General features: G+C 37.8%; 1 protein-coding gene across 10 annotated transcripts in view; it reads left to right on the forward strand.

Annotated features, from left to right (window-relative positions):
* Positions 1-5,323: 5,323 nt before the first annotated feature.
* Positions 5,324-20,284, forward strand: part of CACNA2D1 (calcium voltage-gated channel auxiliary subunit alpha2delta 1) — a 489,928-nt gene continuing 474,967 nt past the window's right edge. For 9 of the 10 annotated variants that reach the window (XM_017523100.2, XM_017523102.2, XM_017523104.2 and 6 more), the window contains exon 1: positions 5,484-5,920. In XM_017523100.2, the coding sequence (XP_017378589.1) occupies positions 5,826-5,920 (95 nt within the window). In that variant the 5' untranslated portion in view covers positions 5,484-5,825. Of the gene's footprint in view, positions 5,921-20,284 lie in introns of all 10 variants that reach the window. The other variant, XM_017523103.2, reaches the window with a different exon arrangement.

The following is a 20,284-nucleotide window of genomic DNA, read 5'->3' on the forward strand; positions in this document are numbered from 1 at the left end:
GTCTTCTTTCAAGCAATTTTGGCATTGACATTTCTCATCTCTGGTTTCTCTCATTCTTTTTTGCATTGCGTTTGTCTGTGTTATAGGAACAAATTCATCCTTTCTTTCATATTGTTTCCTCCTTCATGTTTCCATTTTTTTCTCCTCTAGATAATTTCTCTTTGCTTTCCCTACTTTTCTACTTCTTTTCCTCTTTACTACTAAAAAACAAACAAAGAAACAAACAAACAAACAAAAAACCAGAAGTCTCTCCTATGGTAATATGTTAAAGACAACTATTGCCTGTTGAAGAAGGAAAAGATCAAAAGAAGTGATGGAGAAGGAGCAGGTGAGTTGGCTGGTTAACTTAGGGAAGAAAAGGAGAAACAGCAGAACTGGGTTCTGTCCCGGAACACTGATGTTAATGCTTGAATTGAAGGGTGGACACGGTGTTGTAACTAGGTTTATGGTGACAGCTCATTTTTGATAAATATTGTTGCTGAAAGGGAAAAGTTTTATATATTTTGAGAAATAGAAATGAAGTTTAAAGCAAATATATATTTAACCCAAAGCATACAAAATCTGAAAGTCCTCTAATAGTCATTTGGAAAGCATTAGGTCTTGGATATGAGGAATTTTCTGATACTAACACAGAAAACACAAAGGTGACTGAATATACACACAGTCAACCCAACCAAAACAGGCTTGCTCTTATTACAAGTAATGACTGCTGATCATGTGAAATGACACAATTAAAGTTAAGATCATCATTAATGACAGCTAAATGATTAAATGTTACTGAATATAATAAACATCCTCTCTTTGGAGTTCTGTGATATCTTAAAGTTATGCATTTGGTTGTTTGGCTTAAACTAACTAAATATTAATCTGCCAGTATCTTGATAGTATAAAATATGTTCACAAAAATGAACATCTTGGCAAAAGGTAGATCTTTGTGTAACAGAAAGGCTTGTAGCAACATCCAGGTAATAAAAACACTCCACTTGAAACTCAAGACCCAGTTTACTGTTTTTGTTTGGACCATCTTTACCCAGGTTGGCAAATTTATTAAATCAATTCTCTTTTTCTAGATAGCTATGGACATTCTGAGAGAACCATATTATTAAAGAATGGATCACCCTGGGATAAAATGTAAAGAATTGAGGATAAGAAAAAGAAAATCAATATATATGAATTCCAACTCTATACAACACAAGTTGTCTTTAGAACAGAATAGTTTAAAATCCCTGTCCTTAGTTTTAATGGTATGAAATGTTCAAATGCTATTAGTTTGATTATTCAAAATGTGATAGAGCATGAGATAGATATAACAATATTCCTCAGTTCTTTTTTCCTAAATTACCAGGAATTCTTAGGAATTATACTCTACTACCTTGTACGACTTGAAGAAAATACTATGACTGGATAATATTTGCTCTATGTTGATTATCAAGTATTCCCAAATGCAAAACTTAAAAAGTTTATATCTCCCATCTGTGAAGAAGACAACATCATGCCTATTTTATTCATCTATCAAAGGAATATAAGATTTTAAGTTCACTAGTATGGCCAGATAGTCACGTATTCTTTGTAATAATGGTAGCCATTTAAATCACATCAATCTAAAATATGTGGCTAAAAATTAAAATGACTGCTGTCTTATTTTCTCTCCCATACTTGTTACTTTAGAGGGAGAAACCTCTAGAAACATTATATGGTGTGGTTCTATGCACACTCATCTAATAGACTATGTCATCTGTAGCTACTATAATGGGTTATATTATTCCAAAACATATCCAAATCCAAATTTCTTTCATCACAAATTATCATTCAATAGCTATATTACTTGGGCCAAGGAAAAATTTTTTCTAAATAGTTGTCTTGTTTATAGAAAATATTTGACCATGTTTCTTAGTTTAGGATAGTTTCTTTTCTATGCTTCTTCTTCTTTTTTTTTTTAAATGAAGGCTTCAATGTGCCACTTTACTTTAAAAATGCCTAATATAAACTCTGACTTAAAAATCACTACACACGCCCTTAACCATTCTCCTGGGCATCGATACTTCTGAATTGCTTTCTTTCTTATTCCTGTCTCTTGAAAGTATTCCCCAAAGAGATAAGATTGTCGAAGCTTTCTGTCCATTTGTCTTTAATTTTCGCTTTCTCTGGCACACATCTTTGTGCGCATGGAAGCATAGTGCCATCTCAAATCACAAGTTTTTCTGATTGTGATTCTAACAGTATGTCTATACTTCTATATGCATACAAGCAAATAAGGTCCTTTGTCAAGGTTTTCACCTTAGGTTTCTTAAGATGTGCAAGACATATGAAAATTAATTATTTCCTTTGAATTACTTTGGCTAAGGATAATTATTTTCTTTTTGTACATGAGAACAAAAAAGAGAGAGAAAGACTAAATAATTTCAATTAGGTTACTTTGTCTCTTTTTTGCGGGGCAAAATGTTGAAGAAATTTGATTTGATTTACTGAAAAAAATCAAAGAAAAATATGCTTGTACATACATACGCTCATAAAACTACAATAAAAACATAATTGTATGCAGCCAATATTCATAGTTATCACCTAAAAAAAGGAGTAAGAATAAACATTTCATGGCAATAAGGTGTTTGTTGTTCTTTTAGTTACTAAAAAATGAAATGTATATGAAAAAAATTAAACATTTATATGAACTAACAATTGAGATTTAACCAAAAGATGCCAATCGCAAGTTTGTCATAGGTAAAGGTCAGTGATGTGCATGACTTAAATCTCTTTAAGCTTTGTTCTAGAAATGATTAAATGCAAAAATCTCCTGCAGTAATACTTCACTAACTTTCTAATTAAATTATTTCTTCTTAAATGAACAGTAGATATTGACTTGCGACTTCTTGCTCATTTATAACCTGTAATATATTTACTGTATTTACTGCACATTTACACTATTCACTATAATGTAACAGCTTAACATCAATCCTTATAATTTGTAAACATTTTATGTTGAATAGTAAATTTATTGTGATTAAGCAAAATTTTATTAAGATTAATAGGATGTAATCTGATTTTAAGGGAACTTTCCAAAATAACAGAACTGAGCTGAAAAAAATGCATTGTTATGGCTATAGTTAATCCTACAGAAGCATAATGCTATGTTATGGAAATGGTCTTCTTTCAGTTTTCATAGATTAAAAAACCCCACATTTTGAATATCTTCAATACAAAGGTTTAGATTGGTAAAAAGCAATTAATAGCAAACCTTACAACAGAGTATTAAACAATGATCAAGGCTCACAGTTGATAACCAACCCTTTCAGTAAGAATTGTGGAAGCAATATCTTTCCTCAACAGCTTCACATATTGGAGAACACAGTGTTTCATCAGAGTGATCCAAAGAAATTGAGATTTGGCTCAAAGGCCAACAAAGTTAATAATGAAGGCTGACTTACCTCTCTACAAGCTTATTACATTCTCTTATTCTTTAAGCCCTTTCTCCTAAAGATATAAAATTTGAAACAGGGTACCATAGTGGGAAGTCTGGAGTCGATGTTGAAATAATTGACAGAATATATGATAATGATATTTTTAGGTAGTGAGGCCATTATGATACCAACATATCACATAGACAATAATGGGCATCTAATTCTGCTCTTTTTAATCCTCATGCTGGGGAAGAAAGTCTGCTTTTGAATTATTAAAAATGGAAGAAATGATGGATTTGACTATTTGCTTATCTAATTTTGGAGTGGAACGCTATCTTCAATTACATAAAATATCCCTCCTGAGCTGTAGTTCTCAATCCCATTACGTCCCACTTCATCCCTCATTTGCGCAGCTCCTGCTGCCACAGTCTCCATGCCCGGCATAAAACAAACTAAGTTAAGTCACGGTGGGGTGCCTTTTGTGAGGCCACTCAGAGTAGAAAGAAAGAAACAAAAAGCAAGAGAGATGCAGAGAACATAAAGAAAACAAATAAAGCATTAAGAAAAAAGGAGATACGTGGGAACAAAAAAAATTCAGGCTAAGCATCATAAAATCACATCCGCTCTTAAAATTTGGTCAGTAATTAATAGTAGTAGTATTATTATCAGTCTTTGTTTTGGGAGATTGCCTTCAGAGAGCTGGAAAATCCACTTCGAATTAATAAGGGTCTTTTTTCTTTCAGAAGCTTCTCCTAGAAATAAGAACCAGCTAATTAAAATCCGACATTCACCCCAATACTCACAGAATTTTTGCATATGCAGGACAGTCATCACAAATTGTATTCTGTGCACGTCATGTCAAAAGTATTCTTATACACTACTAGAGGGAGCTTAAGAATTTAAGGTGTGCAAGGATATATTTCTACCTTTGGCCCACTAGGGCCCTCTTGATCGGAGGCCTGTGCTGGGCGGGAGAGGCCTATTCGCAGACCCTGTTTTTTCAAGGAGAAAGCCCGCCACTGCTTCTCCTGAGTCTGGAGGTAAAACCAGTCCGGCATTGCTACTCCCTAGCGCTCTCCCCCTCCCTTAATTCCTCCTCTACATTTCAGGCGCATTTCGCAGAGTGCCACCTGTTCCCGCCGCTTACCCTTTTCATGCCTTCGCATTGACAAAAGTGAGCTCACCCTGCGGTAACCTTGTCAGGCCGGGCAGGCCAGTGACCAGAGCAGGGTGTTAGGACCCTTCTGGAGGCAGTCCCAACTGGGATGCTGCAAAGCCCTTTTCTCACTACTGTCCTCCCTAGATGCAGAATGCGTCCCTTCACCCCTCTGTCCAATGGAACCACAGGACTGGGAAGATTTTACAGCGTCAGTACTTCTCAGACAGTCCACAGCCAGGTCCCCGAGTCTCTGTCCTCGCCAGGTGAGCTGAGCAGTACCTGGGCGTGGGGCCGCTGGCACAAAGGGCACCCAGCCCCGCCAGAGGCTCTAACCTACGGCACACGCGGGCAAATAGTGCCACCTGGTAGAGAGTCAACAGTGGTGCTTTAAAATGTAATACAAACCCCTCCTACATTTGTTGTCAAATCACTACACGATTCCTAGGCAGGCAGTGGATTCTGCGCCTGGGAAGTAGGGCTGGGGGGAACGCTGCCTGAATGTGCAAAAATAACCCCCGAAGACGCGAGCCAAGTGCCGGGCTGGAGCCTCTGCAGCCTGTGGATGCCCGCTGGGCGGCTGGCGGTCCCCCGGGAGCCCCGTGGGGCTGGTCCGCTGCCCCTGCGCACGCCGGGCGGCGGGAGCGAGCCGGCGCCGACTTTGGGAGTTCCCGGCTGCCTTGTATGGAGGGCTGCTCCCGGCCCGTCTCCGCCCGACTGCTCTGACGCCCAGCCTTCCCGCTGCCCACCCCCAGCCGCCTCCCTCTGACTTCTCGGAGAAGCCAGACGGAGCCCCTCGCTTCCACAAGTCTCTCTGCCTGCCGTTCCCCATTCCTGCAGCCACCCCCGCCCTCCAGCGCCGTCTCCCCTCCTCCGCCCCCGCCCCGCCCCCGCCCCCGCCCCCGCCTTCGCCTCGGCAATCGGGGGAATAAATCAGGGAGGAAACCGAGAGGGAGAGCGAGAGCGCGCGAGCGCCGGCAGGCTCGCCGAGGTCTGTTTCCAAAGTCGCCCTTGATGGCGGCGGAGGCAAGGCGGCCGCGGCGCGGAGCAGCCGACGCGCGCTAGTGGGTCCGCCCGCCACCGCCCCTTCCCCGGCGCCCGCGCCCGCCCTCGCAGCCCCCCGCGCGGCTCCGCGCCTCGGGCCCCGGGCGCAGCCGGCCCTCCAGACGCCCGCGGTCCCGGCGGCGGGTGCTGTTCTTCCTCCGCCGGCGGTTTCCAGCGCCGCTCCTTCCCCCGCGTGGGCAGGGAGGGGGCATCGATCCTCGATCGCGAAGATGGCTGCTGGCTGCCTGCTGGCCTTGACTCTGACACTTTTCCAATCTTTGCTCATCCGCCCCTCGTCGGAGGAGCCGTTCCCCTCGGCCGTCACGTAAGTCGGCGGGTCGGGCCGGGCAGGGAGCGCCGGCCGAGGTTGCTGCGGGAGCCGGGGGTGGGGGTCGGTTCCCGAGTCGCGGGGCTTTTCTGCCCGTGGGGGTGGGGAGCGAGCGGCCGGGCAGCCAGGCTCGGATGCGGAGAGGCCGGCCGGGCGGGCCGTGCGCGCGGCTCGCCGCTGGAATGTGCCCCGAACCGGCGTCTCGGGCGCCTCCGCGGGGCCGGGCGCGAGGGGCCGGCTGTCCCGGGAAGCGCCCGACGACGACTCGGCGGCGTCTCAGCCCGCTTCTAAAGGGATTCTCTAGACTTCAGAGTGCAGCGGTACTGGGGAAAAAGTTTCCAGCCAGCCAATTCACCCGCTCTCATCCAACCCAGTTCAATAAAAAGTTATGTTTTGGTTGAGTATTTTACGAATAGGTAATTTCAGGCTGGCCGAGGTAGCGTGGACTTCTCCCACAGTAGGCTTCCGAGATGCTCTTTAATTGCTGTAGTGCCCAAACTCGTTTTATCCCACATTCCTGGATGCGCTTGACAGCCTTTCGGGTTAGATGCCTGCGATCCAGAGTCCTGTCCACGCAGGGGGCTCGCAGGTACTGGGACCACGCGATCCAGCCTCCCCAACCCATTATTGGAAACACCTAAGTGTCGGCAGACACGCGGTCCCTGTTCTTCGAATGAATAGAGCCTATTCTTTGAAGGAGGGACTGTTTCCAGTCTCCTGCAATATTCTTTTATTTTTAACGTTTCTAAAATAACTTTTAAATGAAAAAAACCTCACTGCTGTTCTGGAAATAGAGGGCTTATAGGTAGCTATAGTCACACGGCAGGAAGGGCATGAAAAATAATAATTCTTTCCTCTCTTAGGCAGCAAAATAGAGTCTAACTCAATGGCACATATAAATATATACATATATTTTTTTTAATGCGCCGGAATAGCCTATCCGGCATTCTGGGAAAGCATTTATTTTGGTTCTTGAAGCTTCTTTAAAGCTTCTAAGGGTAGGTAATGTTAAGTGGATGAGTCACTTTAATGCATTTTACATAACAAAAACAAAGCCCAAGGTAGCTTTCCCGGTATTTATGCTGCTGGGAATTATTTGCTGTCCTTTGTTGGCTGAGAGCAGAATACTGGAGTTTTTGGTGGAAAGTAACAGTGAATCTTTACCAGTTGAAAGCCTGCGGCTATTATTTAAGATTCAGTTTTAAGTATTTATTACATTAGATGTCAGTGCAAGAATCTGGAGGCTGCACATTCTATCCTGGAGAAGGGGAGTGTCTAATTTTTTTTTTTTTTGGTCATTGATTTACAGTAATGTTCCTCTTTAGATAATCTTCCATAAAACTGATTGCAGATCCTTTTTGTTATGAAGCAAAAGGGTAAATGCCATCTGGAGATCTTCGTTTAATTGGCAGAATGTTCCAGTCGGATATTTTTAAACATAAAAAGAGTAAGAATCACTGTAAAGATGCTTCAAAATTATTTACTCTTATTAAGGCATCACACTTCCATTTAATTTTTTAAAGTCTTTTCGTTGCTTGGCCTGTAAAGTGAGAACTCAAGTGAGTCGCCTGCATTCTGTGTCAAATAAAGAAGTGGCTCTTTAAAAAACAGTCACTTTCCAACTGTGTTCCGATTACTCATTTTTACAGTGTTGTTTTTAACCGACAACTTATCAATATTTTTATCATGGGGCGATACATCATAGCATTGGGGAAAACTATAACAAAATACATCCTTTTATTCCTCAACATACTATGGTGAAATATTAATGTAAAAATCCTTATTGTAAGAGGACCTCTGCTTTCCTAAAATTATAAGTTATTTAATTTTCATGATCAGAAATTTATTAGAGACAAGAAAGAGTGTAAATACTGGACAACAATGGGAAGTAGGACACCACAATTTCTTTTCTTTAAAAGGATCTGAAATTTTTTTTAACAATAAAAATTCAAGGTACTTTAAAATTATATGACATTGATTAGCTCATGAATGAAATACTTAATAAAAGGTTTTGTGGAGCAAAGTCAATCTCCTGTAGGTAATCTTAACAATATTTTTGGAAGCCTTCTGCATCTTCAGTTTTTTAATTGAAAAGTTAGTAACACTGCCTTCTGAGGAAAGGAGTGATGGTTGGCATTTGTATTTCATGTTAGATTTCTGAATAAACTTTCTGAAATTAAAAAAAATGCAATATTTTTCATGAAGATGTGGTGCCACTTGCTTTTCTTTTGAGAAAAGAATTCATATGTACTGGTCAATCAATCAGGACAAATCTCAAATCTTTGGGGAAAATTTCAAATTTATAAAAAGTGAGTACAAAGAGTGTAATGTTACTAAAGGCAATTATTATGTTTCTGTGTATAAATTTATATGGGCACCATTAGTAAATATTTTTGTTGTTTTGCCAATTTTATTTTTCAGAGGAAAAGTAATATAAGAAGTTTTTATCATCTGAAAAGAAAGAGCATGCCATCACACAATATAAAATTAATTATGCACTAATTGGAGTTGGACTTCAATTAGAATTAGTAAATCAAAGTTTTTTTTAAAGTAGAGTGTTTACATTTGTATGAAGGCCTTAAATTTTATTATGATAAAACAAAAAATATGTCAGTCTAAATATCTTCCTTCATTTTTTGCTCCCTGGTTTAGCATACATTCTATATAATATTTTTTTGGATTAAAGTAATAGTTAACCTATTTTAAGAGTTAACACTAAAATAGGTTTTTTTTTTAGACAAAGAAATTTTGATACATTTATTTCTCTCTATTAAGAGTTTCTTTTGGAAATGTTTGTCCCCCTAAGGTGTGAAACATAAATACGTGATACCGTAACAGCCACTTAATGTGTATTGGTTGATATGTAAATGGAGAATACATCATTTTTATTGCTATAGTATGCACATGTTGTATTGGTATTTTAAAATGTAGCTTTCAAAAAGGGTACTTTTCCCTTTTTCTGGAAATAATTTCTTGGCACATGTTAAAAGACTTCTATTTTAAAATTTAGAATTACAAGTGTGATAGCCAGTATTATAATGTTAATTTAAATTTGTCCTTAATTTTAGAATCTATCTACAAATGCATTTAAAAAATTATAGTTATAACTATTCATATTAAACTTTTATCTCAGTCACATCAAAATGCCAGTCAACAATAATTGGCCGAGGGCCAATTGGATTTTAATATAAAGTGTACAATAGTATAAATATAAAACTAAGAATTATGGATATTCACAGGAAATAAACATGAAATCTCATCAAAGAATAGTACTTTTGTGTTTCAATACTTAGGTTATATATTTTTTTCTGTTATTAGACAAATTTGTATCTAAGGCTGTAAAGGAGAAATTTTGTATGTCAGGATATTGTAATGGATATCTAATCCATGCATTAGAAGTGACATAATTATTCTCACTTGGGCTCAGCAGTTTCTGTTTACATTTTACATACACAAGGAAATGTGCCATATGATCAATTATGAGATAAAATATTAAATGTAAAATAAAACCTGAAGCAGTAAACATTAATAAACTTTTCTCAGGTCTTTAATTTTGTTCTCATCGGCTTAACTATATGACAATTTATTATTCCACAGATGTATGTTTTAAAATATGCAACAATAGATATATTTTTCCATGTAAGTAGTAATATTATGTTAAATTTATGAATGTTACACATAGCTATATGTGTAGCTATTTGGATTGGCATTTGAAAATTAAGCAGACTGAAATGGATATAATTTTTAAAAAATGTCAGAGTATATAAGAATCTAAGCATATTATGGTTTATTAAAGGAAAATAAAATGTGCCTTTATTACCTTTTCTCCCCATGGCTTTCATTAATTTAATTTAATAAATACAGATAAAATTAGAATATAAAGTAGGTGGTTTATTTTGAAAATAGATAAAAGCTTTACAGCCTTTTTCCTCACAGCCACCTGACTGTGCAGACTTCTTTCTATTATTTCTCCAATATTGATAAATCTAACAATAAAATACTGTTTTTTCTAAGGTTTATATGTAGTAAGTTTTTACAAAAACATATGGAAATTATTGTGTTCAAATTTAGAATATATATTTAGGAGTATATATTCATAAGTAATGCATTTAGAAATTTTAAAAATAATTTTTACAGTATTACTCCTAACAAGCTATATTATTTAATATACATATTCTTTGGAGTATCATTATATAAAGCACCTCTTCATTTTCTTGTTTTCCCTATTTCTCAATATAGATGCAAGTTTCCAAGAATTTCCTAGCACATGTCTTCAAGCTATTTATAACTTTAAATTGGAGATTTAAATGGGTAAAATGAAACATATTTTAGGCAAATCATGCAGTTTGTTGATCTCCTTTAGTGTGTTACATGTGTGGACATAAACATTTCTAACATAAGCATACCTAGCATTTTGGGAAAAAAATCAGAATTCAGTATTTCAAAAAAGTAAGATTTTGTCGTTATTAAAATAACAGTGTTCCATTATTTCTATTAAAAGAGCTGTCTGTGGTAGTGTTTCAAAAAGCAGGTCAGCTGCTTTCCATGGGGAACAAACTTTGTTCTATTATATCATCTCCACATTTACTTAAGGCTTGCAGTGTGTATCAAGCACTGTGTCACTAAGTGTGTCAGCCAGTCTTTCTTTTCATGAACTATCTGTGAACAGTACCACGACTGTTCCCAAGGCTTTCATACAGCTGCTTTCCAGTAAATTGGGAATGGGCTGTGATAGCCAACCATGTAGCTTACACATGATTCATTTTTTTTGCATGTGCACTGAAACATGTAAATGATTGCATCATATTGTTTACGGAGTTGAAAGAAAAAGACAGTTGACCTCAATGTCAATTAAGGAAAACTGGCAGCACTTTGTAAAAAATACTACATTGCTATCTTTTCTTTGAGACTCCAAAATATTAACATCACACAATTAATTTGCCTAGTTTGTGTCACTATATAATATTCTATTTAATAGATAATGTTTTATGTGTATGCAAATACACATATATACATGTGTATGTCCACACATATTTTTAAAACTTTAAGTGGACTGATAGAGCAGAAAAACCTCAGTGAGATAAGTTTATTAGCAAGTGTTTGTACTTTAGGCCTTCTGTCAACTCACAACTGTTTTCAGGGATTAAATCTAACTTAATAACGCCAGCATTTGAGAATAATTTGCTGACACAATTAAATGAGATACCGCATACACAAGTAGCCTGAAAATGCTCAAGTCCTATAGAGACAGATTATTAACATAATTGACAAGTAAACAAAAAAAGTAAGACAAAAAACCGTTTCACTTGAAATGTTGGTACCTATTAAAAGTTGTTTACATACCAAGCAGTTTTATTTCTTTCATTTAGATAAGATATGCTTTGAAATTTGTAAGAATTAAACATATTTGGTGGTGTGATATTTTAGGAATGAAGGCAAATGTGCACAGGTTTAAAGTTTTTGTTTGTAAAATATAAGCTCTTGAGTGTCCCTTCTTTGTAGGCTTTACATCTTTTGTAGTAATTCAGTACATAGAATCAGCTACTCTTAGCAATTTTAAAAAATGAGTAAAGAAAGTGGTCATTGCTCCTTTACATTTTGCCACTTGTTTTTACAGATTATGAACAACGAAAAGATTGACTTTGTGGCCTCAACAAACCAGCACACTTTTTATAGTTAATTTCAATAATTCAGAATTAGGCTGTTATATATAAAGCAATATTTGAAGTTCTCTTTGAATATGAATGTGGGATATTTCTGGCTAAATGTTATTTTAACATTTGCTTCTGCTGATTTTTTTTTTAACCATATGCTCTGTGGATTTAAAAAATTAGGATACATTTAAAATTCTATATCATAAATGGAAGAACAACTTAAACTAGAACTGCTGGCAGTAGAAAGTAATGGTGTTGGTCATTTTAAATGCTTCAGATTTGGGGATAATCTTACTATTTGAAGTTCTTTTTTCTGAGTAATTAAAAATACTCTATAGTGGTGTCCTGGCAAATGATGAAAAGTAATTCCTGTTATTTTATTCAAATAGTTCATTCTGGTTTTTCTGTCTTTCATACACACGCATGTCTATAATTACTATTAACCATAATATTATTATTTGTATATACCATCAAATCAAATAAAAAATTTTTAACTTTGTTTTATCTTAAGTTTCCTGTGATCAGACCTTAATTTCAGATCCCTTTTACTTAAATCTGCACTCACTGTTTCAGGAGATTTCCTCTTACCACCAGACATTTCTCTCTTAAGAGAAATTGTTGAGGGATTTTGACATACAGATAAACCTGTATTATGTAATCAACACATACCAAATTTTCAAACAATTCTAGTGAATTGTTTCTTTTGATATGTGCCCAATACCTTAGTATTAGGGAAAAGAAGGGAGGGAGCTAATAACGTTTTTCTAAGGTGCATACTGTCAAAATATGTGAAGGGACGGTTAAATATCAATAATGCCATATTTTGAGAGTTAAAAGAAGGATGGTGCAATGAAATAAATGGGCTCAGGCAGACTGCAAAAATCTCTTGTTTTCAAAAAGTGATCAACAGACGTTGTGGTGAAAATACTCTGAGGAAAGAATGATGCATGTTTAAGTGGGGCGGAGAGAAGAGCCCTCAGATTTACGAGGTGCAAAATGACATGAAAGATACTAAACGTAGCAGTTGGTTATTTTTCTTAATTTCTTCTGTTTTCTTCATTTCCTGTATGAGCTTGGTTATATTGGAAGCATTGTTTCCTAAACATAATCATCATCTTTAGAGACTTAAATATTTGCATTCAGAAATGCACCTTGGAGACCAAAGACTAGAATTATTTAGATCTCAAAACAGAAATACTTAAAGATTCTTAGTTTTTATGAAATTCTGGGAAATGGTTTATTGGATAAGAAACACTGGTATGGCATTTTATGAAGAGCTTAAGTGCTCATCAACAAGACAGAAATTCTGTTAGTAAATTTTTTTCATTAGATTACAAGAAAAATGAACTTGGGGGTAGGTAGCCTTCTAGGTGGTATACTTAAAACTAGGCTTCTAAGTAAATAGTACACTTTATTTTTAGAAGTAGTTTTAATTTGTACTTTCTCTTTTAATATTTCTTGTTTCAAGTATTTTAAACACCAAATATGATTTAATTCAACAATTAATGCAATTATTATTATTCAGTGCAAATTATGTACTGCACTGAGCTACATGTTGAGAATACAAATTGAGGGAGAAAGTCCCTAAGGAAGACATTAGCAACTCCAAGCTGACTGTGAAACACTGGGATACATCGCAGCATGACCAAGGAAAAAGTACATTGCATACTGGAGGGGCATGGTCTAAAGAAACATGGTCTGTTCTTTGTTAGGCATAGGGCTTGTGGATGGGAAGTGATGTTGGTAGCTGTTGGCTTGAGTCTGGTTATAAATTTCTTGCATCCTGACCCAAGGAGGGGATGGGCAGTGCTGATATCACATCGACATTTGCAATACCCTGGTCTGTGTACCAAAACACGTTTGGTTTTCATTCTGTGTTGCTGTTGAGATTTTTAAATTAAAAAAAGAAAAAAAAAAGTAACAAGTTTGAATCAAAATACATAGAAGATGGATCAAGGAGGGCCAGTATATGGGGCAGAGGCAATGAGAGTAGTTAGTATACCATTGCAGCATTCACTGAACCAGAGATGATGCCCGAGGTTTCAAAAAGAATACTGGCAGTGAGAAAGTGAAGCAGAAATGAAGTAGGAGTACAATTTCAGGCTTTGGTGGTTGTAAGACTTGGAGAATCAGGAAGAGAAGAGTTGGAGATGACTTTTAGATCTCCAGCATGTAGATTGTGTGCCATTAAATTTTGTAGACTGGAAAACACATGATGAATGCAGATTGATGTGGAGAGAGTGGGAGTAAGTTGATTGTTGGACGTTTTGAGTTTGCAGCGTCTTACAGATGTCTATTAGCCCTTAGAAATATATATCTGAAGAGAGTTTGGAGGCAAATTCAGAGATCAGTATCTTTGAAGGCAGAAGAAGGATTTGTTCATTTATTTAAATCATACTTATCTAGCATCTACTAAGATAGACACTGAGTTTCAAAACAAGGGCCTGGATTTACAGGTCACTCTGCAGAGAGGTCAAACAAGATGACTCCTTTAAGGAAGTCGTCAGGCCACTGATGGAAGAGAGAAGTCTCAGTAGAGTGTCAGGGACAGAAGCATGGTTTTAGGGGCTTGAGGAGTTGGTAACGTCGGAATATGGAGACAAGCACAGATTGCTCTTTCCAGGAATTTGGTGACATGAGGAAAGTGAGAGATAAGAGAGTAAATTCAGAGTAAGACATTATCCTTAGCAAACTAACACAGAACAGAAAACTAAATACCACATGTTCTCACTCATAAGGAGCAACATGATGAGAACACATGGTCACATAGAGGGGATCAACACACACTGGGGCGTTTCAGAGGGTGGAGGGTCGGAGGAGGGAGACAATCAGGAAAAACAACTAACAGGTACTAGGCTTAATGCTTGGCTGATGAAATGATCTGTACAACAAACCCCTCTGACAAAAGTTTACCTTTGTAACAAACCTCCACTTGTATTCCTGAACTTTAAAAGTTAAGAAAAAATAATAAAAAATGGATTAGCTAATATTAGGCCATTTGGGATCGTAAATTGTATAAAACCATAGGATGATCTTAAACCAGAAAGAGAAATATTTTTAAATGGTAGTGAAGCTGGATGATCCATCATGGGAGTTCAGGTCAAGGATGTGCCAGCAACTGAGGAGAAAGATGAGACTGCTGTCACGATCATCTCTCGAGTCATTTTCTGCTTTTCTTTCTGTCACTTCTTTCTTCTCTTTCTCTATAAATTGGTATTATCTGCTTCCAGTGCTCATAGTGTTGAATGGTTGCAAGGGATTATGTTTTTTCCTTTAAAGCCTTGAACCAGCTTGAGTCTAGAATCCGAGTCCAAAGGATAACCTCCCCAAAAAGATGTGATGATACTCTGAATATGGGTCAGATGGCCACTTACAGCCCATTTAATTGTGACCAGGAGATAGGATTTGGAAAAGAGATCTGGTTGCCTGAGCTTGGGTTAGTTCTCCATATCTGGTCCAATCTTATTAGTAGGTATTACATTGTAAAAGGTCAGTTGCTGTTACCATGGATAGGGGAAAAGGCAATTCTCAGAAAAAGGCTCTGGTGGGGAGGGTCGGGAGGGTGGGGAAGGTGGGGAAGCCTGTACAGATAACTAAATGTTACCAGAAGGGAGATTCCAGTACCTCAGAGGGAGAAGACCAAATGGTAGAGAGATGAAAGCAATGAGATGCCATGATTGATGGATAAATGTTCTGATAGAGGCAGATGAAGAAGGGATCAAGACTGAACACAATGTCTTACAAAGTAACTTTTGAAATATGAAACAGCCTTGAGAATTAAATCAGATGGTTAGAATACAGGATAGATACAATTTTAATTTACTGAAGATGTTTTTAGAGGAATGATTTAAATTACGTATTTCATTCTCAAGAAGGAATGACGTGATTCAGAAATGTCATACATACACATTAGTAATATTCAAATTTTGAGAGGCATGGATTAGAGTTTTTCTTTCAGTGGTAGTAACAAGACTCCAGTTTGCCACTATATTACCTTTGGACACAGCAACATTTGGTTCTCACTTGTCTTTATTTTTCATTTACTTCTTTCCTAGAAGATATCATCTTAAAGATCCATGTAGTTATATAAGATGTCATTAGCTTCTAAAAAGTGTGTGATGCTTGGGTAGAAAGATCTTACAGTAATATCATTGAAAATAAATGGATAAAAGAACAAATAGTTCTTTCCTTTGGCAATTGAGCATTACTTAGTCATGAATTTTGAGCAGATAGTAGTGGTTTACCGCCCCACACTATTGGTGCTTCCTGCCTTCAGTAGAGGGCAGAAGTTTTGGTTGAAACAGATCCTTGTCAAGAAAACAAAAAACTCTAGAGGATAAAAAGCCACTGGCAGTTGGGTGGGGTCTTGCTTGTAGGCTCAGCTATTAGGGAGGCTGAGGCAGGATGATCGCCTGAGACCAGGAATTCAAGTCTTGCCTGGGCAACATAGGGAAGCCTGTCTCCAAACAAATAAACCGAAAACTGACAGAATATCCCTGCAAAGCATATCCCTGGTTAACCCTCACGGAGGCATCGCAGGTCTCCTGAAGGTCTGGAAATTACTGGCAGTTTCCATCACAGCAGTTCTCTGAATTTCCGAGATGAATGAATGAATGGTTAGGATTGCAAATGCCAGTGGATCTAAAAATCAATCTTCATCTCATTGGTATGATAGCAGTGTGGAAAAACCACTCTTGTGGTTTGTGGCAAGAGATGAGAAGAGTTAGGTGGGCTATTTATTTCACTTTTGTGACTTTGCTCTTTCTTGTCTCCCATAGATGTTCACAGTTTGAGCAAATTTTGGTGTCTCTATCTGTAGTGTCTGAACGGTAATAATTACTAACAATCATCCTTCAATTATAATAATATTGCTTTCTGACATTTTTGAGATCCTTCTATATGCCAGGCACTATTAATTAGTACCCCCCCCCCCCCGTTTTTTTTCTTTTTTGTGGCAGAGTCTTGCTTTGTTGCCCAGGCTGGCGTGCAGTCATGATCTTGGCTCACTGCAACCTCTACCTCCCAGGTTCAAGCGATTCTTCTGCCTCAGCCTCCCGAGTAGCTGGGATTTCAGGCATGCTCCACTATGCCCAGCTAATTTTGATATTTTTAGTAGAGACGGGGTTTTACCATGTTGGCCAGGCTGGCCTCCAGCACCTGACCTCAGTGATCAACCTGCTTCGCCTCCCAAAGTGAGCCTAACAGATGTGAGCCTTATGTTTTTAATCCATCTAACCTTCAACCCAGTTTTCTGAGTTAAGAATGATTATCTCTGTTTTGTATATGAGGAAACAAGTTTAAACTATGAAGAACTTTTCTGAATTTCCTTGGGAGTTAGAGTTTGATCTCAAGCAGCTCGATGCTAGATTCCTACACTTACCTGCTGAACTTTGCTGCCCTTTGCAGGAGCTTTGAGGTCTTAGCATCTGTTATCTCACCTGGCTGCATACTCCAGCAATAAGACTGAGGGAGAGGAGTCATGTAAACTAGAGCAGAACTAATTCTCAGCCTTGATTTCTCCATCTGTAAAACAAGGGTAATATTTTTGCTTCCTGCATCCAGTTTTATCGTGAGGATTAAATGAAAGAATGCATGGGGAACTCTAAAGGACTGCATAATAGCCGGGCTTCATTATTTGTGCCTTGTGCAATTTTTCTGCCTTTAAGAGATCATGAATTGATGACTATGGGTCAGTGAGCTAGATTACTGTGCTAATTTATAACCATTTGGGCCATGAGAAAAACTTAAAATGAATGGAAAAAGGGACATTTAGCAGTTCTTAAAAATGTCTCTTCCTAAAACTTGTGTAGCTTTTTATCATAAAAGGGAAAGGAAGAGAGATACAGTAGAGTGTAAGTGGACCGGGCTGGATGAACTGTTCTATCCCTAGGTTAAGGACAAAACCAGTGTCCTAAAAGAGACCATGAAGAAAGCAGAACCACAAAGCATTTGATGTGCTTTGTTGTGACATTTCAGCCAGCACCTGTTGTAGAACTGTGCCACAGAGAGTGAATCTATTTTTAAAAGTCATAGCTTTAACACTGGTATCCTCTCATTGTCAAAGATGTGAGTTGGCAGCCTCAAAACAGAATATATGAAAGTTAATAAAGCCATCTATCCAGGATGTTTATAGAAATGATTCCAGACTACCCTACAAATTGAGTGAGTGCAGGCTGGTAAAATCAAGACCACTTGCATTTTTCGCAACCAAGACAGAAGTTGGCAAAAATCTCCCAAGAGCATACTGAAAAAGGCCAGCTTTTAATTGACTCATCCGACTGTTGGTTAGTTATACTCATCTAACTCCACCCTTTCACTTTGCAATATATATGGAGTTGAGCCTCTCAGAAACACTGTTCTCTTGTTGGTAGAAATCAAACATTGAAAAAATTTCTGGTGCAAATTTGGAATTGATTTATGGCTAAAAGAGATGTTTTAGATTAACCAATACATTAATACCATGACTAATGATTACAGTTTGGTGATAACCATTGAAGCAGAAAGTTTTTCATGCCAGGGACCTGGACTTTAAAAAAAAAAGAAAATGGTGTCTCGCTCTGTTGCCTTGGCTAGAGTACAATGGCCTGATCTCAGCACACTGCCACCTCTGCCTCCCCGGTTCAAGCAATTCTTCTGCCTCAGCCTCCTCAGTAGCTGGGTTTATAGGCACCCACCACCCCACCTGGCTAATTTTTCTGTATTCTGAGTAGGGATGGGGTTTCAACATATTGGCCAGGCTGGTCTTGAACTCCTGATCTCAGGTGATCTGCCCATCTCGGCTTCCCAAAGAGTTAGGATTACAGGCGTGAGCCACCAAGCCAACATGGCCTTTTTATGGCAGTCATTCTGACATTTGCCACAGAAAAGAATGTAAAATTTTTATGATGTTTGTCACTTTAAAAATACCACCCTGTCTTTGTCATGACATTTTATTAGAATTGACTTAAATTTACCTTTACATCTGCAAAAATTTTGGGTGACTCAAACAAATGGGCCATACAAAGCCTCAGGATGATGGGCACAATAGAGGCTCTGTAGATTGCTCTAAATTAAATATATTAGCTGCTTGGCTGTCTGTCCAAACACCTGATTTTCCTATGTAAGTGGAGAAATTGACATTAATTTTTATGAGGCAAAATTTTATTGTGCATGGGGAGCTTTGTTCCCAGAGGATTGATACATGGGTGTCAAGGTCTACTGGTGAGTAATTGTTTAAAATTTATACTTTTCTGTGATGGTAATAAATAAACATAAGGGAATGGTAACACATGAGACCAAACCATGCGTGATAATTATATGAGGTCATTCATCTCCTTAAATTATCAGATGTGACACAACCTGTGTGTGTGGCATCTAAAAACCAGCTGACTCCCAGTGTGCATGACTGTGACAGAGGAGCCACTGAAGGTTGCAAGCCTTGGATTTGGTCCTACCCCTTTTGGGTTTTTCCACATATGAAGTAAATTGGCTCCCGGATTCTATTCTTGTAATATGCACAGGGAGCCAAAACCTGGGGTCAGCAGGCTACTCAGAATCGATTTTTTTCCTTCTTCCTTCTGTTACCTCTGTATGTCTACCCTAATTGCAGAGAAACACCTGTATCAGTCACACAGATGTATACATATATATGACATATGTGTGTATATAATAAATGTTCCACAGTATATAAACATCAAATGTATATTATAATGATTTATATCAAGTGAAAATTACAATAAGGTATGAAGAAAATATACATGCAGATTCAGATGTGCTACATGTATGTAGAAATATACATTTAGAAAACATTATAAAACATGAAAATGCTTTGTAGTATCCAGAAATGCCAGTCATCCATGGGAAAGATTGTAAATTTATAAGGTGTAACTGAAACGTTAAAATGGATGTGATGTATCACTGCTGATTACTGTTTTAGTTTTTTGTCCAGTTTGAGTCCTGTGATCCTACTCTTTCACGTCTTCAAACACACAGTGATTCTGTATTGCTCTACTAACTCCCAGAAGTTGCTAAGTTGATAGATATTTAAGTAAAGCTAGAACCATATGAGTCTATGCTGTGGTAGTTCAGAGGACTTAAGGTAGGCGGTCTGATATACTGGAAAGATTCAGGATTTTGAGTCAGAGAATCCTAAGGTTGAACCCTGTTAGCCTGTGTGATCTTGGAAAGTTAATTTTCCTTCAGTTTCATTTCATGTTCTGTAAAAGTATCATATACCATACCTTTTAGGGAAAATAGTAAAGCTTAAATGAGAAGCCATCAAGTACTTGTCTATGTATATCCCACTGAATTTATTGAGCAAAGAGTGAAAAGTGTTACAGTAGTTTCTTCATCTTTTCTTATTCTAACGTGGAGCCATTAGAACTAGACATTTTTTCTTGATTTTCTAATCTCCTGGAGGAATCTGTAGAGATTAGTAAAGATTACTACTTTCTCTTAACGCTTTTCACATTAATCTGGTTAGAACACTAGGGGAAAAACCTCTGGAATGGGAGTGGGAAAGGGAGGACCAAGTCAAAAAATAAATAAATACAGTGCACCAGATCGTTCCTTGCCTATCATCCTGATTTATGTTTAAGATTTCTTATGCTATGTGTCATGGCTTTTGTCTGAAGCTGAAGATGGGAGTTTGCGCCATATCCTTTCTGTTTGCTAGATCATACAGAGTCCTGCCAAGTTACACAGGTCTCCTGTAATTTAAATGGATTTA

The sequence above is a fragment of the Cebus imitator genome, unplaced genomic scaffold, assembly GCF_001604975.1.
Source record: "Cebus imitator isolate Cc_AM_T3 unplaced genomic scaffold, Cebus_imitator-1.0 Scaffold26, whole genome shotgun sequence".
Classification (NCBI taxonomy): domain Eukaryota; kingdom Metazoa; phylum Chordata; class Mammalia; order Primates; family Cebidae; genus Cebus; species Cebus imitator.